This window comes from Pelophylax lessonae (genome assembly GCF_965119305.1).
Source record: "Pelophylax lessonae genome assembly, chromosome: 10".
Lineage (NCBI taxonomy): Eukaryota > Metazoa > Chordata > Amphibia > Anura > Ranidae > Pelophylax > Pelophylax lessonae.
The window spans coordinates 236629217-236646743 of NC_138777.1; the positions used below are offsets into that span (position 1 = coordinate 236629217).

Genomic DNA, 17527 nt, shown 5'->3' on the forward strand with positions numbered 1-17527 from the left:
TCCCCCCCCCTCTCCTCTTCCTACCTTCCTTTCTTCCTTCCCCCCCCCTCTCCTCTTCCTACTTCCTTTCTTCCTTCCCCCCCTCTCCTCTTCCTACCTTCCTTTCTTCCTTCCCCCCCCCCTCTCCTCTTCCTACCTTCCTTTCTTCCTTCCCCCCCCCATCTCCTCTTCCTACCTTCCTTCCCCCTCTCCTCTTCCTTCCTCCCCCCCCCCCATTCTTCCTACCTTCCTTCCCCACCCCTCCTCTTCCTACCTTCCTTCCTTCTTCCTCCCCCCCCCCCTCCTCTCCCTTCTTTCCTTCCCTCCCCTTCTTTCCTTCCCTCCTCTTCCTATCTTTCTCCCCCCCCCCCTCCTCTTCCTATCTTTCTTTCCCCCCCCCTCCCTCTTCCTATCTTTCTTCCCCCTCCCCCCCCCCCCCCCCTCCTCTTCCAAGATGAGAAGAGCAGCCAGTCTGTTCTGGGTATACGCTGGTAGTTGTGTAATCGCACATGTGTATAGACGTGCAATGAGGGATGTATAAGTCTGTATGCATGGGGGGTGTCTACACAAGTACCCTGGTATACCCGTGTGCAGCCATTGGATTCCTGTAAAGAGCTGTAGGTAGAACCTGGGGCTCCTGGGTTGGGAAATAGGCCACAGTTTTATATGGCCCCAGGCGCCTGTGTGCATGAGGCTGTCTGCATTCTTCCTCAGCGAACTTGTAATGGGGTGGCCCTTACAGAATTGTTGTCCTTGCGTTGATCAGTGCAATGCACCTGCCATTATCCGGTGCTGACTGCACCTCAATATTGGATCTGCAGAGCGCGGGTTCCCATTTCCTTACAGATATTGGAAATGTCCATCTATCTTTTGGCTGCTAGAGTTTTATGTGATCAGACACAGGCCAGGAAAGCATGCTGGGTCTTGTAGTCCTTCAGAAGCCACAGCTGTGTTAGTCCAGGAATAATCTGGTATCTTTTGTAGAAGAGGTGTCAATGAGGGTGGGTCAGTGACACACAGCGCCCCCTTTTCCTCCAACTTGTCCTGTGTGTGTGTCAGTGACTCCGGTTATGTCTGCTTAATGACCACGAATTTTTCAGCGGTCATCATCGCCAAGTACTATTCTGGGCCGTGCGGTTTCCTCTGTCCTGGGGGGCCAGACTGACTGTGACCCAGTAACCCCTCCGCCATCAGTCCTGGCCTCATCATACAGGAATGCTCGCTGTACATGGGCTGTGACTGTGTATTAAAGGGAAGGGGTTGTAAAATATATAAGTATAGTAACTATGCACTCAATACTTGGTCTTGGTCGGGGCTCCTTTTCCATGAATTACTGCATCAATGCGGCATGGCATGGGGGAGTGGCATGGAGGCGATCAGCCTGTGGCACTGCTGAGGTGTTATGGAAGCCCAGGTTACTTTGATAGCGGCCTTCAGCTCCTCTGCATTGTTTGGTCTGGTGTCTCTCATCTTCCTCTTGACAATCCCCCACAGATTCTCTATGGGGTTTAGGTTAGGCGAGTTTGCTGGCCAATCAAGCACAGTGATCCCATGATCATGTGACCAGGTATTGGTAGTTTGGCAGTGTGGGCGGTGCCAAGTCCTGCTGGAAAATGAAATCAGCTTCTCCATAAAGCTGGTCAGCAGAGGGAAGCATGAAGAGCTCTAGAATTTCCTGGTAGAGGGCTGCACTGACTTTGGACTTGATAAAACACAGTGGGCCAACACCAGCAGATGACACGGCTCCCCAAATCATCACTGACTGGAAACTTCACACTGGACCTCATTCAACTTATATTCTGTGCCTCTCCACTCCTCTGGGACCTTGATTTCTAAATTAAATGCAAAATTTGCTTTTCTCTGAAGGACTTTGGAACACTGAGCAACAGTCCAGTCCTTTTTTCTCCTTAGCCCAGGTAAGACACTTCAACATTGTCTCGGCTCAGAACTGGCTTGACACAAGGAATGGGACAGTTGTAGCCCATGTCCAGGATACGTCTTTGGTGGCTCTTGAAGCACTGACACCAGCCAAAATCAACTCCTTGTAAATGGCCCACAAATTCTTCAATGGCCTTTTTGTTCACAATTCTCTCAGGACTGCGGTTATCCCTGTTGCTTGTGCACCTTTTTCTACCACACTTTTTTTTTTTTTCCTTTCACTCAACTTTCCATGAATATGCTTGGATACAGCACTCTGTGAACAGCCAGCTTCTTTACCAATGACCTTTTGTGATTTACCTTCCTTTTGGAGGGTGCCAATGACTGTCTTCTGGGCAACTGTCAAGTCAGCAGTCTTCCCCATGATTGTGTAACCTACTGAACCAGACTGAGACCATTAAAGGCTCAGGAAACCTTCACAGGGAAATACCCCAGGACACCATCCGTCTCATTTGGCTCATTCCCTGACGTTTTGACTGGCATTTGGCATTGAACACCAGAATTGGCAGCTCCACCACTGGTGTCCTGTGCTTTTCACAGATGAGTGCAGAGTTCACCCTGAGCACATGTGACAGACGTGAAAGGGTCTGGAGAAGCTGCGAAGAATGTTATGCTGCCTGTAACATCGTTCAGTATGAGCGGTTTGGTGGTGGGTCAGTGATGGTCTGGGGAGGCAAATCCATGGAGACACTCGCAGACCTCTACAGGCTAGACAATGGCACCCTGACTGCCATTAGGTATCGGGATGAAATCCTTGGACCCATTGTCAGATCCTACACTGGTGCAGTGGGTCCTGGGTTCCTCCTGGTGCACGACAATGCCTGGCCTCATGTGGGGAGAGTATGCAGCCAGTTCTGGAGGATGAAAGAATTGATACCATTAATTGACCCTCACGTTCGCCTGACCTAAATCCAATAGGACACCTCTGGGACATTATGTTTTGTTCCATCCGACGCCGACAGGTTGCACCTCAGTCTGTTCAGGAGCTCAGTGATGCCCTGGTCCAGATCTGGGAGGAAATACCCCAGGACACCATTCGTGGTCTCCTATGGAGCATGCCCCAATGTTGTCAGGCATGCATACAAGCATGTGGGGGCCAAACAAACTACTGAGGACCATTCTGAGGCCCTGCAATGAAATTTCAGCAAAATTGACTCGCCTGCTGCATAATTTTTTCACTTTGATTTTCAGGGTGTCTTTGAATTCAGCCCTCTGTAGGGTGATAATTTTTATTTCCATCAAACGATGTGACATCCTTTCCTTCCTAACACATTACCCAGTCCATACCAGTAGGGATCCTGACGCATTACCCAGTCCATACCAGTAGGGATCCTGACGCATTACCCAGTCCATACCAGTAGGGATCCTGACGCATTACCCAGTCCATACCAGTAGGGATCCTGACGCATTACCCAGTCCATACCAGTAGGGATCCTGACGCATTACCCAGTCCATACCAGTAGGGATCCTGACGCATTACCCAGTCCATACCAGTAGGGATCCTGACGCATTACCCAGTCCATACCAGTAGGGATCCTGACGCATTACCCAGTCCATACCAGTAGGGATCCTGACGCATTACCCAGTCCATACCAGTAGGGATCCTGACGCATTACCCAGTCCATACCAGTAGGGATCCTGATGCATTACCCAGTCCATACCAGTAGGGATCCTGACGCATTACCCAGTCCTTACCAGTAGGGATCCTGATGCATTACCCAGTCCTTACCAGTAGGGATCCTGATGCATTACCCAGTCCATACCAGTAGGGATCCTGACGCATTACCCAGTCTATACCAGTATAGCAGATCTCCAGCATGAGCTCTTTCCACATTGAGATCTGATGTGTTTTCAAAGTGTTTAATTTTTTTTGAGCAGTGTCTATGTGTATTTGAGAGATATATAGAGACACACACCCTCCATCCATTCCCTTTAATACACAGTGACAGCCCATCCTATATACATCGAGCATTCCTGTATGATGAGGCCGGGTCTGATGGCGGAGGGGTTACTGGGTCACAGTCAGTCTGGCCCCCCAGGACGGAGCCTAGAATAGTACTTGGCAATAATAGCAACAGCTGAATAATTTGTGGTCTTTATGTAGACATAGCCGGAGTCACTGACACATACAGGACAAGTATTAATATACAAATCCATTTGTCTATTGGACCCCAATCTAAAGATAATTTCCCCTTCACTCTCCTGATTGAGCACCTAGATAAGGAGAGATGGCTGTCTGCAGGGGCCACAAGGACTGAACAGTAAGCACCAAAGGGCCACAGGTAGGGCACCAGAGGCTTAAAGTGACTGTAAACCTCAAATATGAAATGTGAACAAAGCATATCCTCCTATAGCGGGGGTCAGCAACCTGTAAGTCGCCGACAGGTGACTGGTAGACCTGGAATCCCAGAGCATCAAGCAGTGCAATACAGAGGGGCTACTTGTAAAGTTGGCGGTGTAGTAGGGAGCAAGAGCCGCATAATCTGATGCTTCCTGTTCCATGCGGTGTGATGCCAACTGCACCCCATCTCATGTCTCAGCTAGCAGTCTCCAGAGTGGTGCCAGCAGCAGGAGGGAGGAGATCTTCAGGTCAGTGTGAAGCAATACATCGGGCATAATAGTATAGTGCTGCTTTCACATTGCTCTGCTGCGGTTTACCCACACCGCTGGTGCAGTGCAGTGTACCTGGTGCTTTTCTATGGGTTTGCTGCACTTAGCTATAGACTTCTATTCTATCCTGCGGATTTGCTGCACCTAGCCATAGACTTCTATTATATCCTGCGGGTTTGCTGCACTTAGCTATGCACTTCTATTATATCCTGCGGGTTTGCTGCACTTAGCCATAGACTTCTATTATATCCTGCGGGTTTGCTGCACTTAGCCATAGACTTCTATTATATCCTGCGGGTTTGCTGCACCTAGCCATAGACTTCTATTATATCCTGGTTTGCTGCACTTAGCCATAGACTTCTATTATATCCTGTGGGTTTACTACGCTTAGCCTTAGACTTCTATTATATCCTGCTGGTTTGCTGCACTTATCCATAGACTTCTATTATATCCTGCGGGTTTGCTGCACTTAGCCATAGACTTCTATTATATCCTGCGGGTTTGCTGCACTTTTTGAATGCCGGAGTTTTTGTGCGCTTTGAGAGTGCAGCACATCTCCAGGATATAATGGAAGTCTATGGCAAAGGGCAGCTAACCCAGGAAAGTCACAGATGCACCGCACTGAACCCACGGTGCAGGTAAACCGCAGCGCATCAGTGTGAAAGCAGCCGTATAGGGGGCTCAGAAGGCTTAATTTACATTTGCAACTTGGGGTAAGGGTGGTAAAACCATAGTTAAGACGTGGTTTTTATCACCCCCCCCCCCCATCCTAACCACACCCCCTTTTAGCTGCAGTGGCATGGGGTGTACACAGCTCTGTCATGGTTGGTGGGTGTAGCGTGTGAATGAGGCCACTCTGCAAGTGCCCTGCAACCTAGTCCAGTAGAGCAAGCATGGGGATAAAGCAGGCAGAGTTGTGTTGCTTTCTCACCACCTGCTTTGACCCCGCAGACGCTTGCAGTTGTGCGACGCTTGCGGATTGGCCCCCATTTGCTTGAATGGGTCATAATTGGCTGGTAGCATCCACCAAAAGCAGCAGGGGGGCTTAATTCCTGCTGGGGCGTGTGTACACCTGGCTGCTGCCTCAGCAGCTAAAAGGGGTAGGGAATGGGCCAGTAAAACTGCGACTCAACCACAGGGTTTTACCGTCCCCAACTTCATGAATGAAATGCTGCTGCTGAATACAACTGATGCCTCCTATACAAGTGCAGCAGGCACTGCTGCTCCACTGAAAAGCCATCCAGGTGTATTTGACCGAAGGTGAGAATGTTTCCTCCTCACCATGATTATCCCCGCCTCTTTAAGGTTGCCCCCCCCGGCCTGTAGTGTGTACTTGTCTGTCCAGAGCACTTCTGTCTGCTTCCTCCTCCCTCTATCTTCTGATAAGTTTTCCTGACCCCAAGAGAAGAAAAAGGACAGTTGAGGGAGCTCCAGCACACAGCCTGTGATTGACACTCTTTGCGCTATTCCTGTGTGCGGTGTGAAGGGGGCGTGTCCCTTCCCTCCAATCTGCTCTCACTGAGCTCTGCAGAGCGTAACTTCAGCTCTCCGACCCCTTTTTTTTCACAGCTCAGCTCAGGCTGTATACATTTTGGACTTTGAACAGAGGTAGAGAAGAGAACGCTGATGATAAACGGGTACAACTTCTGGAGGATTTATCACTGTGTATCACCTGAGGCCAGTTACTTTACTGGGGATATCGAAGGGTTTACCACTACTTTAATATCTGAAACTGAGCACTCAGAGTGAGTCAAAGCAGTGACACCCCCCCCCCCCCCCCACACACACACACCACCTCACCTTCTGTACAGTTACATTTGAGGTTTCAATTGGAGACAGGTTGTCTGAAAGGAAGAAGCTTCTGCTCTGTTAGATAATTGTAAAGCTCTGTGAATTTTGTATCATGGGAGCATCCTGTATTAAACATTCGGATTTCTGGCCGATAATTCGGTGTTTTTTTTGTACTTGCTGGATTTTGCACCCAGGTCATACGTTGGAGAGGTGGGAAGCGTACGTTGGAGAGGTGGGGAGAGTACGGTGGAAAGGTGGGGGGCGTACATTGGGGAGGTGCGGAGTGTACGTTGGAGAGGGGGGGGCATACATTGGCAAGGTGGGGGGGAAGCCTACGTTGGAGGGGTGGGGGGGAGCGTTGGGGAGGTGGGAGAACGTACCCTGGAGAGGTGGGAGGTGTGCAGCGTACGTTGGGGAGGTGGGGGGGAAGCGTACATTGGCGAGGTGGAGGGGGGGAAGCATACATTGGCGAGGTGGGGGGGAGCGTACGTTGGTTATACGTTGAAGGCGAGGTGGGGGGAGCGTAGGTTGGGGCGGGGTGGGGGAGCGTAGGTTGGGGCGAGGTATGGGAGCGTAGGTTGGGGCGAGGTATGGGAGCGTAGGTTGGGGCGAGGTATGGGAGCGTAGGTTGGGGCGAGGTATGGGAGCGTAGGTTGGGGCGAGGTATGGGAGCGTAGGTTGGGGCGAGGTATGGGAGCGTAGGTTGGGGCGAGGTATGGGAGCGTAGGTTGGGGCGAGGTGGGGGGAGCGTAGGTTGGGGCGAGGTGGGGGGAGCGTAGGTTGGAGGGGTGGGGGGAGCGTACCGTGGAGAGGACAGAATGATTTATTTTGCTCACTTATACATAATAGTGGAATTGTCTACAAGTGTATGATGTCATAGTTCAAGTCTTATATTTATATATAATTAAGAAGAACCCCCGTCCTGATTTTCATGCTGTAATAACGGAACGTTTTGTCCTTCTTGTCTCTGCAGACGACGTGCTGACGAGGGACGCGGGCGAATGTGTCATCTGCCTAGAGGAGCTCTCACAAGGGGACACGATAGCCAGACTGCCTTGTCTGTGCATTTACCACAAAAGGTACCCCCTCTGCTCCCTCTGTATACACATCAGTGCTGATCCATGCGTGTTTTCTGATTGCTGCTCTTGTACTGAGTGTGTATTAAAGTGGAACTCCAGAGAAAACTTTCTGTAAATATTGGTAAAGTTAGAACCTCTCCGTTTTTTTTGCTTTGGTTTTTACCTGGTCTTCTGGTCCTATTTACTAGTGCTGCCCTTCCCCCCCTCTATAAGCAGAGCTATTCTGATTTGATCAAAGCAGTCGCGCAGGGTGGAGGCGGTGGGGAGGCACGGCACGCTGGTTAGAGTGGGCGGGGGCTTCCCAAGTTAATTTCCACATTAATGCGCAGGTGATTGATTCCTAGGACGCAGGACAGTTCTAACAACCAGTAACTAGTTGGCTCCAGCAGGTCCTGCTCACTGTGCAGTGCTGCTGTGCCTCCCGCCCTCTACTCTTGTGTGCCCCTGGGAGGTAGGAGGGTTAAGGGGCTAGGACAGGGCTGTAAAAGGATGGCAGGGGTTGAAGCAAAGGGGGACAAAGGAGAACACTTATGGGGGTGAAGGGGGGGGCAAAGGAGGACGTTGATGTGGGTGGCGAGTAGAAAGGGGTAGAGGAGGTGGCGAGTAGAAGGGGCAGAGGGTGTATACAGAAAAGCATCCTGCAGCTGCGAGGCATGACGATCCTCCCACTTCTGTGATGGAAGCTGTCAAGGCAACGCGTTTTGAGGCACTTCCCCTTTTCCCCATTCTTGTAGTCCGATTCCACAGGCTTTCGTACCGATGCTGAGACTGCATCCTTTAGTCACATGGTTATGTACTGTGCAACCTCCCTCTCAGGATGTTTGCACAAATCTGGGCGGTGCTCAAACCAGACACGCCTCTACACCCAGTGTTGTATGAATGCGAGTCTTGCGTTTCAGGAAAATGGGGAGATTGCAGCTTGGGGGGGGGGGGGGTTTTGATGGAAGTCATTTGGAAAGACAATCTAGCGGGGGGGGGAGATGATCTTAGGATGGGTGAAGGGGTTAATCCCGCCTGTGTTCTCCTCCCTTTCTATCCTTGTCATCTGTCGTTTCCCCTGTAATTTGGCTGCCATTAGTCAGCGGAGTTCTCCCTGCTGTGCCGGGCGCATCGCCTGTGTCTAGTTGTCCTGGTTACTTGGCGTGCGTCCCGGCTTGGTGTGCCCCGTGGTTACTGTAGTAACCTGACTGCTGGAAGCCGTCTCCTGTCAGGGACCGGCCCCGGGGGGGGGGGGGGGGGATAATTACTGACAAGTAATCCACCTCACTGGGCACATTAACTCCTCTTCTGCTAGGTCACTGCTGTCTTGACTGCTTTAAGGAGAAGTGATTGAAGGTGACCTTTCACCCTGTCACCTGACCATTTCAACAACACGCTTTCCGTGAGATTATTTCTGCATTTAAAGCCCAAATCCATGGGAGAAAAAAAATCAATCTCCCCCCCCCCCCCCCCAGCTCTGCGCCCTGCCCTGTAATTACTCATGTGGGGACACTTCATTTATATTACAGGTAGCAGCAGACTTCAGATAATTTACAACACACAATGTCTTTGGTCACCGGGGGGGGGGGGTGTACAGTTATGAGATGAGGACTGACTTTTAGGGTCTATAAAGCGGTTCAGGTCAGCCACTTAGAAAGTCTTAAAGTCAGACAGCCAGGTAGTTGGCATTTTCAGGAGGAGGGAGATAATTACAGTCTCGGTGTCATGTCAATGATAGGGAGGTGGGATGCCGTGGCTGGGGAGGTGTGATATCGGGGGGGGGGGGGGGGGGGGGGTGTAATGGTCCGTACTGTCGCTCTGATTTTTGGCAGCTTATCTCCTGTATGTCTATAATCTGCACTGAGGACTGTCTGGTCTGACATGTTTCTGTCTCTTCCAGCTGTATAGATTCCTGGTTTGAAGTGAACCGGTGCTGTCCGGAGCATCCTTCTGATTGACTGACGGCCACTCTGTCTGGCTTTATTTTAAGGTGAGTCCAGGTCACCCCCTCACTGCACTGTATGGGTTTTTTTCCAGGCTCAGTATGGCTTTAGACCACTTATGGACCATCAGGGCTGGTGAAATCAGTGAGTGGGGGGGGGGGCTTGAGTCAGTGAGTGGGGGGGAGGCTGGCTGGGTCAGTGAGTGGGGGGGAGGCTGGCTGGGTCAGTGAGTGGGGGGGAGGCCGGCTGGGTCAGTGAGTGAGTGGGGGGGGGGGGGAGGCCGGCTGGGTCAGTGAGTGAGTGGGGGGGGGAGGCCGGCTGGGTCAGTGAGTGAGTAGGGGGGGGGGAGGCCGGCTGGGTCAGTGAGTGAGTGGGGGGGGGAGGCCGGCTGGGTCAGTGAGTGGGGGGGGGGCCGCCTGGGTCAGTGAGTGAGTGGGGGGGGAGAGGCCGCCTGGGTCAGTGAGTGAGTGGGGGGGGAGAGGCCGACTGGGTCAGTGAGTGGGGAGGGGGAGGCCGGCTGGGTCAGTGAGTGGGGAGGGGGAGGCCGGCTGGGTCAGTGAGTGGGGGGGGGAGGCCGGCTGGGTCAGTGAGTGGGGGGGGGAGGCCGGCTGGGTCAGTGAGTGGGGGGGGGAGGCCGGCTGGGTCAGTGAGTGGGGGGGGGAGGCCGGCTGGGTCAGTGAGTGGGGGGGGGAGGCCGGCTGGGTCAGTGAGTGGGGGGGGCCGCCTGGGTCAGTGAGTGGGGGGGGCCGCCTGGGTCAGTGAGTGGGGGGGGGGGAGGCTGGCTGGGTCAGTGAGTGGGGGGGGGGGAGAGGCCGGCTGGGTCAGTGAGTGGGGGGGGGGGGGGGAGGCCGGCCGGGTCAGTGAGTGTGGGGGGGGGGGAGTCGGCTGGGTCAGTGAATGTGGGGGGAGGGCTGCGGCTGTGTCTCAGCTAATCAGGATTGCGAGTCCCGGACAGCTGAGGGACTTGTGTACATTGCTGGACAGAGATGGGCTCAGGTAAGTTAGGAGGTGAGGAGGGCTGCTGCACACAGAAGGCTTTTTATCCTAATGCATAGAATGCACCTTCTGCCTTTACAACTCCTTTAAAGAATGGTTGCAGTCATGGTATTTTTAAATAGTTACATTGTTCCGATGTATACATCATACCTGGCCGATGCCCCTGGAAGCTGTAAATCGCTGTAGTAGACAATACTATTACAGCGCTACTACAGTGATCTTTACTTTCCAGGTCCATGCTGAGCGGCCGGTCTGATGCAATCTGAACACAGGAGGTTGGCTGCTGTGCACACACTCTATTCAGAAAATGAAAAGCTTTCTGTGATTGGAAGAGGTGGGCTGGTGACGTCCCTTTAATCCGTCATCTATCCAAAACTTTAACTTTTTTTTTTTTTGGCTACTGAAATACTTTACTGTTGCTTTGCCTGCCTCACCAGATCCCAGGTCATCCCTATTCGAAATTATTTCTCTTTCGTTCATCGACGGACACAGCGCTCCATGAATCATACCTACTGGGTTATATTGCCTCCTCCAGGAGTAGGACTAGGCAGAAAAAACACTTGGCTACGCCCATGGGCCGTCCTCAGCTGGTATATAACCCCCCTCTGCCCCTGGGCCGTCCTCAGCTGGTATATAACCTCTCTGCTCTAGGTAATCTGCTTTTTAGTCTGTCTAGTCAGGACCTAGGCTCCCAGCTGGGATCTCTTGGTCCGAGCGATTTTATTCTCCTTCCTTGCGCCTTTTTTTTTTTTCTTGGGAGGTCTGCAATTAACTGCCGGTCCGGGTTGGCCACGGGCTGGATAATCTGGTCTCCCCCACCATCCCCCCTCTGTAAGAGACCTGGGGTTAGTGTGTCCTGCCCTGGTAGTATGGAGGGATCTCCGTATAGGAGAACCCCCTGGGTGCATGCCCTACTGGTTGGTGCAGTGTGGTTATAGTGCAGGGGGGCTCCCAGTGTAGAGAGCGGTGCAGAGTACGCAGCAGAGTCTTCCCTAATGTAAAATCCATTTCTCTGAGTTCGACGGACACAGCGCACACCCCTTTATAGACTTCCGATACTTCTCATACTGCTTGCTACTAAACTGATTACCTAGAGTGCAGAGGGGGGGGGGGTTATAAACCAAGCTGAGGATGGCCCATGGGCGTAGCCAGGTGTTTTTTGTTCTGCCTAGTCCTACTCCTGGAGGAGGTGATATAACCCAGTAGGTATGATTCATAGAGCGCTGTGTCCGTCAATCTCGGAGAAATGGATTTTACGGTAAATTTCATATTTCGCTTCTACTAGCAATGCCACCAGCTCGCTATCTCAGGCACTGACTGACTGACTCTATTTTTGTTTTGCAGGTTACTGGGTCTCGCCCGCTTTAGGATCACAGAGTTCGCACTCCGCGTCCTCTCCGGGATGTCTAAACTGCTTTACACACACGTCCCCTCTTTCATGCGTTCCCTGTGTAATCCAGACCGGAAGATCTGGGGAATGGCAAAAGCCAAACTGAAGCCTCTTCCTATCATCTTTTAAGTCCTTACGGGAGCGAGCGTCGGGGGAGAAGCCGCAAGAGGCGTAATCTTTTGTGCAGCCCAGCTATCGTTCCTCCCAAATGTGGACAACGCCAAGAGGGCTTTAAATCAGCAGCTTTCTTTTTTAACGAGGGACTGAACCCACGCAGTACGAGGACCCTGCCCACATTTTAGCCCTTTCACTGCTATTGAACACAGCAGAACGCGTTGTATAATGTGACGCCACGAAGGACACAGAGGGATACATTGTGTAATGTGACGCCACAATGGACATCAAGGAACGCGTTGCATAATGTGACGCCACGAAGGACACAGAGGGTTTGCGTTGTGTAATGTGACACCATGAAGGACACAGAGGGTTGCATTGTATAATGTGACGCCACGAAGGACACAGAGGGTTGCATTGTATAATGTGACGCCACGAAGGACAGAGGGTTTGCGTTGTGTAATGTGACGCCATGAAGGACACAGAGGGACGTGTTGTAGAATGTGACGCCACAAAGGACAGAGAAGGATATGTTGCGTAATGTGACGCCACGACGGACATAGAGGGATGCGTTTTATAATGTGACGCCACAACGGACACGTGTAGTTTTTATTTCCTTGGCAATTTGCACTGAACATTTGAAGTTTATAAGGGCACGGAGACGCTGCCTGCATGCAGTGGTCTAGAGTTGGAGGACTGCGCGCACAATGGCGTGCTTGCGGATAGACATTTATTTGGTAAGAAGCTGTAAGTGGAGTTTCTTCTAAACCAGGGTCCTTTCCCAGTGCTTCCCAGAGGTCTGTAGGAGCCAGGCACTGGCCTGTTTAGCGGGGAGGGGGATGGTGATGGTGGTGGGGGTGGAGTTTGGCTGAAAACCATCTCGTCTCCAGCCGAAATGAGGTTTTTGCACATAACTTTATCGCAGAGCTGAGGAGAGTCCGGAGAAAAAGCGTATTTTACCCAAATGAGGATACAAGGTCGGGGTAAAAAGGTGTTTACTTAGACAAGCTTGTAATTGCCAACTTCCCGGTCCTTTTCCTGTATATTATAGATAGGATAAATAAATTATTTCTGCTGGATAGTGTCAGACACATTTTGAGGGATCTGTTGGTGTTTACAATCTGTTCCCGCCCCCCCATTTCCCCTTCCTGATCCCTTCTGTTGCCCCCCCCTCCTTGGGGTGGCCACATTACATTAGTGTTATTTTGTATATATTGCAGTAATAGTACATCTTAAGGTGCTGGAATTTGGGGACTCCTCCCGTTTTACACATTGCTGGTCCTTGCCGCTGTAGCTGAGCCATCAGTCATGTTCGCTGCTCCGCTTCCATTTTGTTCCAGGACTTAGAGAACTTCTTAGGCGCTGAAGGTGGTGCTGAGGTGCCGGTGTTGGGTTTAACCCAACGATGAAAAGGACACGGCTATTGAGGACAATGTCAGACCGGTGTTTATAAACCCCGCTGCATTTTTCTTACTAGAAAACCTCAACGGATCTTTTTAAAGCTGAATTCCAGGGATGGATTTTATTATAGTCACCTTGCTCCATCTTGGACCAATGTAAGCATTCGTATGCCATGCTTGTTGGACCGCCATGGAAGTGGAGAATCGCTTTAGGAAGCCACTGTTCCATACCTATCTTCTAGGTCCGTGTCAAAAAAGCGACCCCCACCCCCTCACCCCCGTGGCTACTATGAAGTAGGGCAGCTGCTCATTTGGCACGGGCGCTATTCACAGAACGCCTTGCAATTTTCTCAATAAATGTAATGCGTTCTCCTGGACGAAGTTGAAATTGTGACGTCATCTTCTCATCTTTTCCCCCTTGTCCAGTCAGCAAACACCTTCCATTCATTAAGAAAAATGCAAAGCATTCTGTGAATGGCACCCACACCCTACACTGACTCCACTGCACTGGTATGTTTCCACACATGCGGTAGTTCTGATAAATAATATACACAGATTAGCGAATTGCACAGACTGTATTCCATTATATTGTTAATGGCCCTTCACAGTAACTGCAAGGTGTTCTCTTATTGGGCGAGGTGGAAATTGTGACGTCATCTTCTCGTCTTTCCTTTTTATCTTTGTCCAGTCAGTAAACCTCTTGCATTCATTAGGAAATATGCAAGGGGTTCTGCAAATGGCCCCTGGGAAAGTGAGCTGGTTATCGTGGAGATGGTGGCAGCCTCAACTTACTCAGGGCAAAGCGTGTTGAACGTGGCCTAGACTCGGGGCTTGGTCATGGAGATCCAGAATTGACTAATTTCCAGCCTTCGCCCTCCAGAGGCATCCACCAATTGGGGCCAGAGAAGTCTGAGCAAAGATCCAAAGCTGAATTCAGGTTTAAAATGCCCCCCCCCCCCCCCCGGGTCTTCTGCTCACTTGACCCAGGCGCCGCTTACAGAACTAGGCGTTCTTATTAGACAAGTGAAAATTGTGGTGTCTTCTCCTCTCTTCCCCTTTTCCCCCTGCACAGTCAGCAAACTCCTTTCATTCTTAAAGAAAAATGCAAAGCATTCTGTGAATGGCACCCACACCCTACACTGACCCCCTGCACTGGTATGTTTCCACACAAGAGGTAGTTCTGATAAATAATATACACAGATTAGCGAATTGCACAGACTGTATTCCATTATAATATTAATGGCCCTTCACAGTGAATGCAAGGTGTTCTCGTATTGGACGAGGTGGAAATTGTGGCGTCCTCTTCTCATCTTTCCCTTTTTATCCTTGTCCAGTCAGTAAACGTCTTTCATTCATTAGGAAAAATGCAAGGTGCTCTGCAATTGGCCCCTGGGAAAGGCATAGAAAGGATTGCAGTAACGGCACACTCTACTGAGCTGTTTATCGTGGAGGTGTTGGCAGCCTCGGCTCACTCAGTCTAGGCCACGTTCAACGCGTTTTGCCCTGTCTTGGGGCTTGGTCATGGAGATCCAGAATTTACTAATTTCCAGCCTTCACCCTCCAGAGGAATCCACCAATTAGGGCCAGGGAAGTCTGAGCAGAGATCCAAAGCTGAATTCAGGTTTAAAATGCCCCCCCCCCCCCCCTCCAGGGTCTGCTGCTCACTTGACACAGGCGCCGCTTACAGAACTAGGCGTTCTTATTAGCCGATTGGAAATTGTGGCGTCTTCTCGTCTCTTCCTCTTTTCCCCCCTGCACAGCCAGCAAACGCCTTTCATTCTTAAAGAAAAATGCAAAGCATTCTGTGAATGGCATACAAAGCATTCTGTGAATGGCATACAAGTGGAGCGAGTGACCCCTTGTGGTTACTATGCAGCACAGCAGCTCACTTGACACAGGCGCCATTCAAAGAACGTCTTGCCTTTTTCTCTATAAATGCAAGGCATTCTCTTATTGGATGAGGTTTAGATCATGGTGTCCCCGTCTTGTCTTTTCCTTGTTTCTCCTTTTCCGGTCTGCAAATATCCTTGCATTCATGTAATGCAAGGCCTTCTGTGAATGGTGCCTACACCAAGCAAGTTACCCCTTGTGGCTACAATCCAGCAGGGCAGCTGCTCACTTGGCATGTGCGCCATTCATAGAACACCTTGCATTTTTCTCAACAAATGCAAGGCATTTTCTTATTGGATGGAGTGGAAAATGCGGCATCCTCTTTTTCCAGTCGTCCAGTCAGCGAACACTTAGCATGCTTTAAAAAAAATGCAAGGTGTTCTCTGAATGGCACCAACACCCTTTGCCGACCCCCTGTGGTTACTATGAAGCAGAGCAGCTGCTCTGCACCCAAAAGACAGCAGCAGTCACTGTAGTAGTGGCGCCTACTACCATGATTTTCTGTTTCCACTACGGTCCTAAAGGTATGCAATATGTATGCTTTACATTGGTCCAGGCTGTGCAGTACATGGAGTTCAGCTTTAACTTAATTGAGGAACGCTTTCCTTCTGTCACACAACTTGGAGACCCGACAATCTCTAAACAAATCGAAAGACCAGATCCGGGAGTATGAAGTCTACTCTGCTCGCCTCTGGCGGCCTTCTCTTTGCTCCAATTCTGCATTCTCCATAAGACTTGTTGGCATTCAACTTTTCCAAGAGTGTTGGCACCTAGGTCCCTCGCCACATGGTAAGAGGGGGGTAGAGGGCTGTGGGGCCCGTGCTGAAGGGGGGGGTAGAGGGCTGTGGGGCCTGTGCTGAAGGGGGGGGTAGAGGGCTGTGGGGCCCGTGCTGAAGGGGGGGGTAGAGGGCTGTGGGGCCGTGCTGAAGGGGGGGGGGTAGAGGGCTGTGGGTCCCGTGATGAAGGGGGGCTAGAGGGCTGTGGGGCCCGTGCTGAAGGGGGGTAGAGGGCTGTGGGACCCGTGCTGAAGGGGGGGGGGTAGAGGGCTGTGGGACCCGTGCTGAAGGGGGGGGTAGAGGGCTGTGGGGCCCGTGCTGAAGGGGGGGGGTAGAGGGCTGTGGGGCCCGTGCTGAAGGGGGGGTAGAGGGCTGTGGGGCCCCGGGCTGAAGGGGGGGGGTTAAGGGCTGAAGTCTCTTGGTGGAAGCAGTCCAGTTCCAGATGTTTGCTTTTAGCAGTCTGGAGAGGACCAATCTCCCCCCAATGTTCAACTGATCTAAAGCTGACCAGAGGTCCGGGAACCCCATCTTAATGTGCCTGCTGTGCAGGGCTGTGAATTCGGAGAAATAGAAGAATCTTGGGGCACCATTCACATCTGTGCGTTGGAAAATCATGATGTTCCAGAGGGACAGTTAAAAACCGGATCCGCCTTTTCATTGGCTGTTCAGATTTCTGTCCTGTCTCCTGTTCCCTGGGCCCCTATGAGTGAATGGCAGCTGTTGATGCCATTTTATCATCTTCTGTTTTGCATGGAGAATTTTTAAATATTTACTGCCATCTTTTCCTAGAACATAAAAAACGGATACCAAAGAGAAAACCTGTTTTTTTAATTACATTTTTTTTTTTTTTTTTTAAACTTGATTGTTTACCTGCTTGACTTCATGCTGATAGATGTGAATGGGGCCCTCAGTTGCTTTACTCTCCAGGCTCCCCCTGCAAGTGAAATATGACTTCCACATGGACCGGTCTCCTTACCTGACCTCACCGCGACAAATCTCCAACCACAGGATAGCTAAAACGGACAGAAAATGGTCACCTGATTCTGTGTCGCCTCCTTATTGGCCGGTTATGTGAGGAGTCACTGCGAGGGAGTGATGGCTTTCTCATTGGGCCAGTGGGTGATGGGAGTACTTCTCTACCTTTGTGTGGCCCCCATAGTGATATGTCATCGGACAGGAGCACTAGTGTGACATGGGGGGGGTCTCTCCCTCACTGGCTGGCTGAGTCGTTGCTCCCTCATTGGTGGAAGGGCTGCATAATGGAAGTTCCCAGTGAGGGAGCGATGCCTTGCTTATTGGGCCAGAGGTAAGCGGAGTGTAGACCCGTATGGCAATCTGTCACTAGCAACGAGAATGACCTCTTAGTCATTGGGCCAGAGGTAAGCTTGGTACTTCTCTACCTTGTGTAGACCCAAATGGTGGTCTTTCCCCAAGGACAAGAACATTGGGTCTCTCCACCACTGGCCAGATGAGTGAGGAGCCACTTCCTCGCTTGCAGGAAGGCTGCTCAATGTTCCTAGTGAGGCAGTGACCTCTTAGTCATTGGGCCAGAGGTAAGCTTGGTACTTCTCTACCCTGTGTAGACCCAAATGGTGGTCTTTCACCAAGGACAAGAACATTGGGTCTCTCCACCACTGGCCAG

At 51.2% G+C, this 17527-nt stretch overlaps 1 protein-coding gene across 2 annotated transcripts in view; it reads left to right on the forward strand.

Annotated features, from left to right (window-relative positions):
• Nucleotides 1-13173, forward strand: part of ZNRF1 (zinc and ring finger 1) — a 50220-nt gene extending 37047 nt beyond the window's left edge. The window contains exons 3-6 of one of the 2 annotated variants that reach the window (XR_014225766.1): nt 7292-7397; nt 9277-9366; nt 11660-12230; nt 12347-13173. Coding sequence is in view for 1 of the 2 variants with exons in the window: in XM_082269616.1 (XP_082125742.1) it covers nt 7292-7397; nt 9277-9334 (164 nt within the window). In the remaining variant the exon portion in view is untranslated. Of the gene's footprint in view, nt 1-7291; nt 7398-9276; nt 9367-11659; nt 12277-12346 lie in introns of those variants that run through there. The other variant, XM_082269616.1, reaches the window with a different exon arrangement.
• Nucleotides 13174-17527: the final 4354 nt, after the last annotated feature.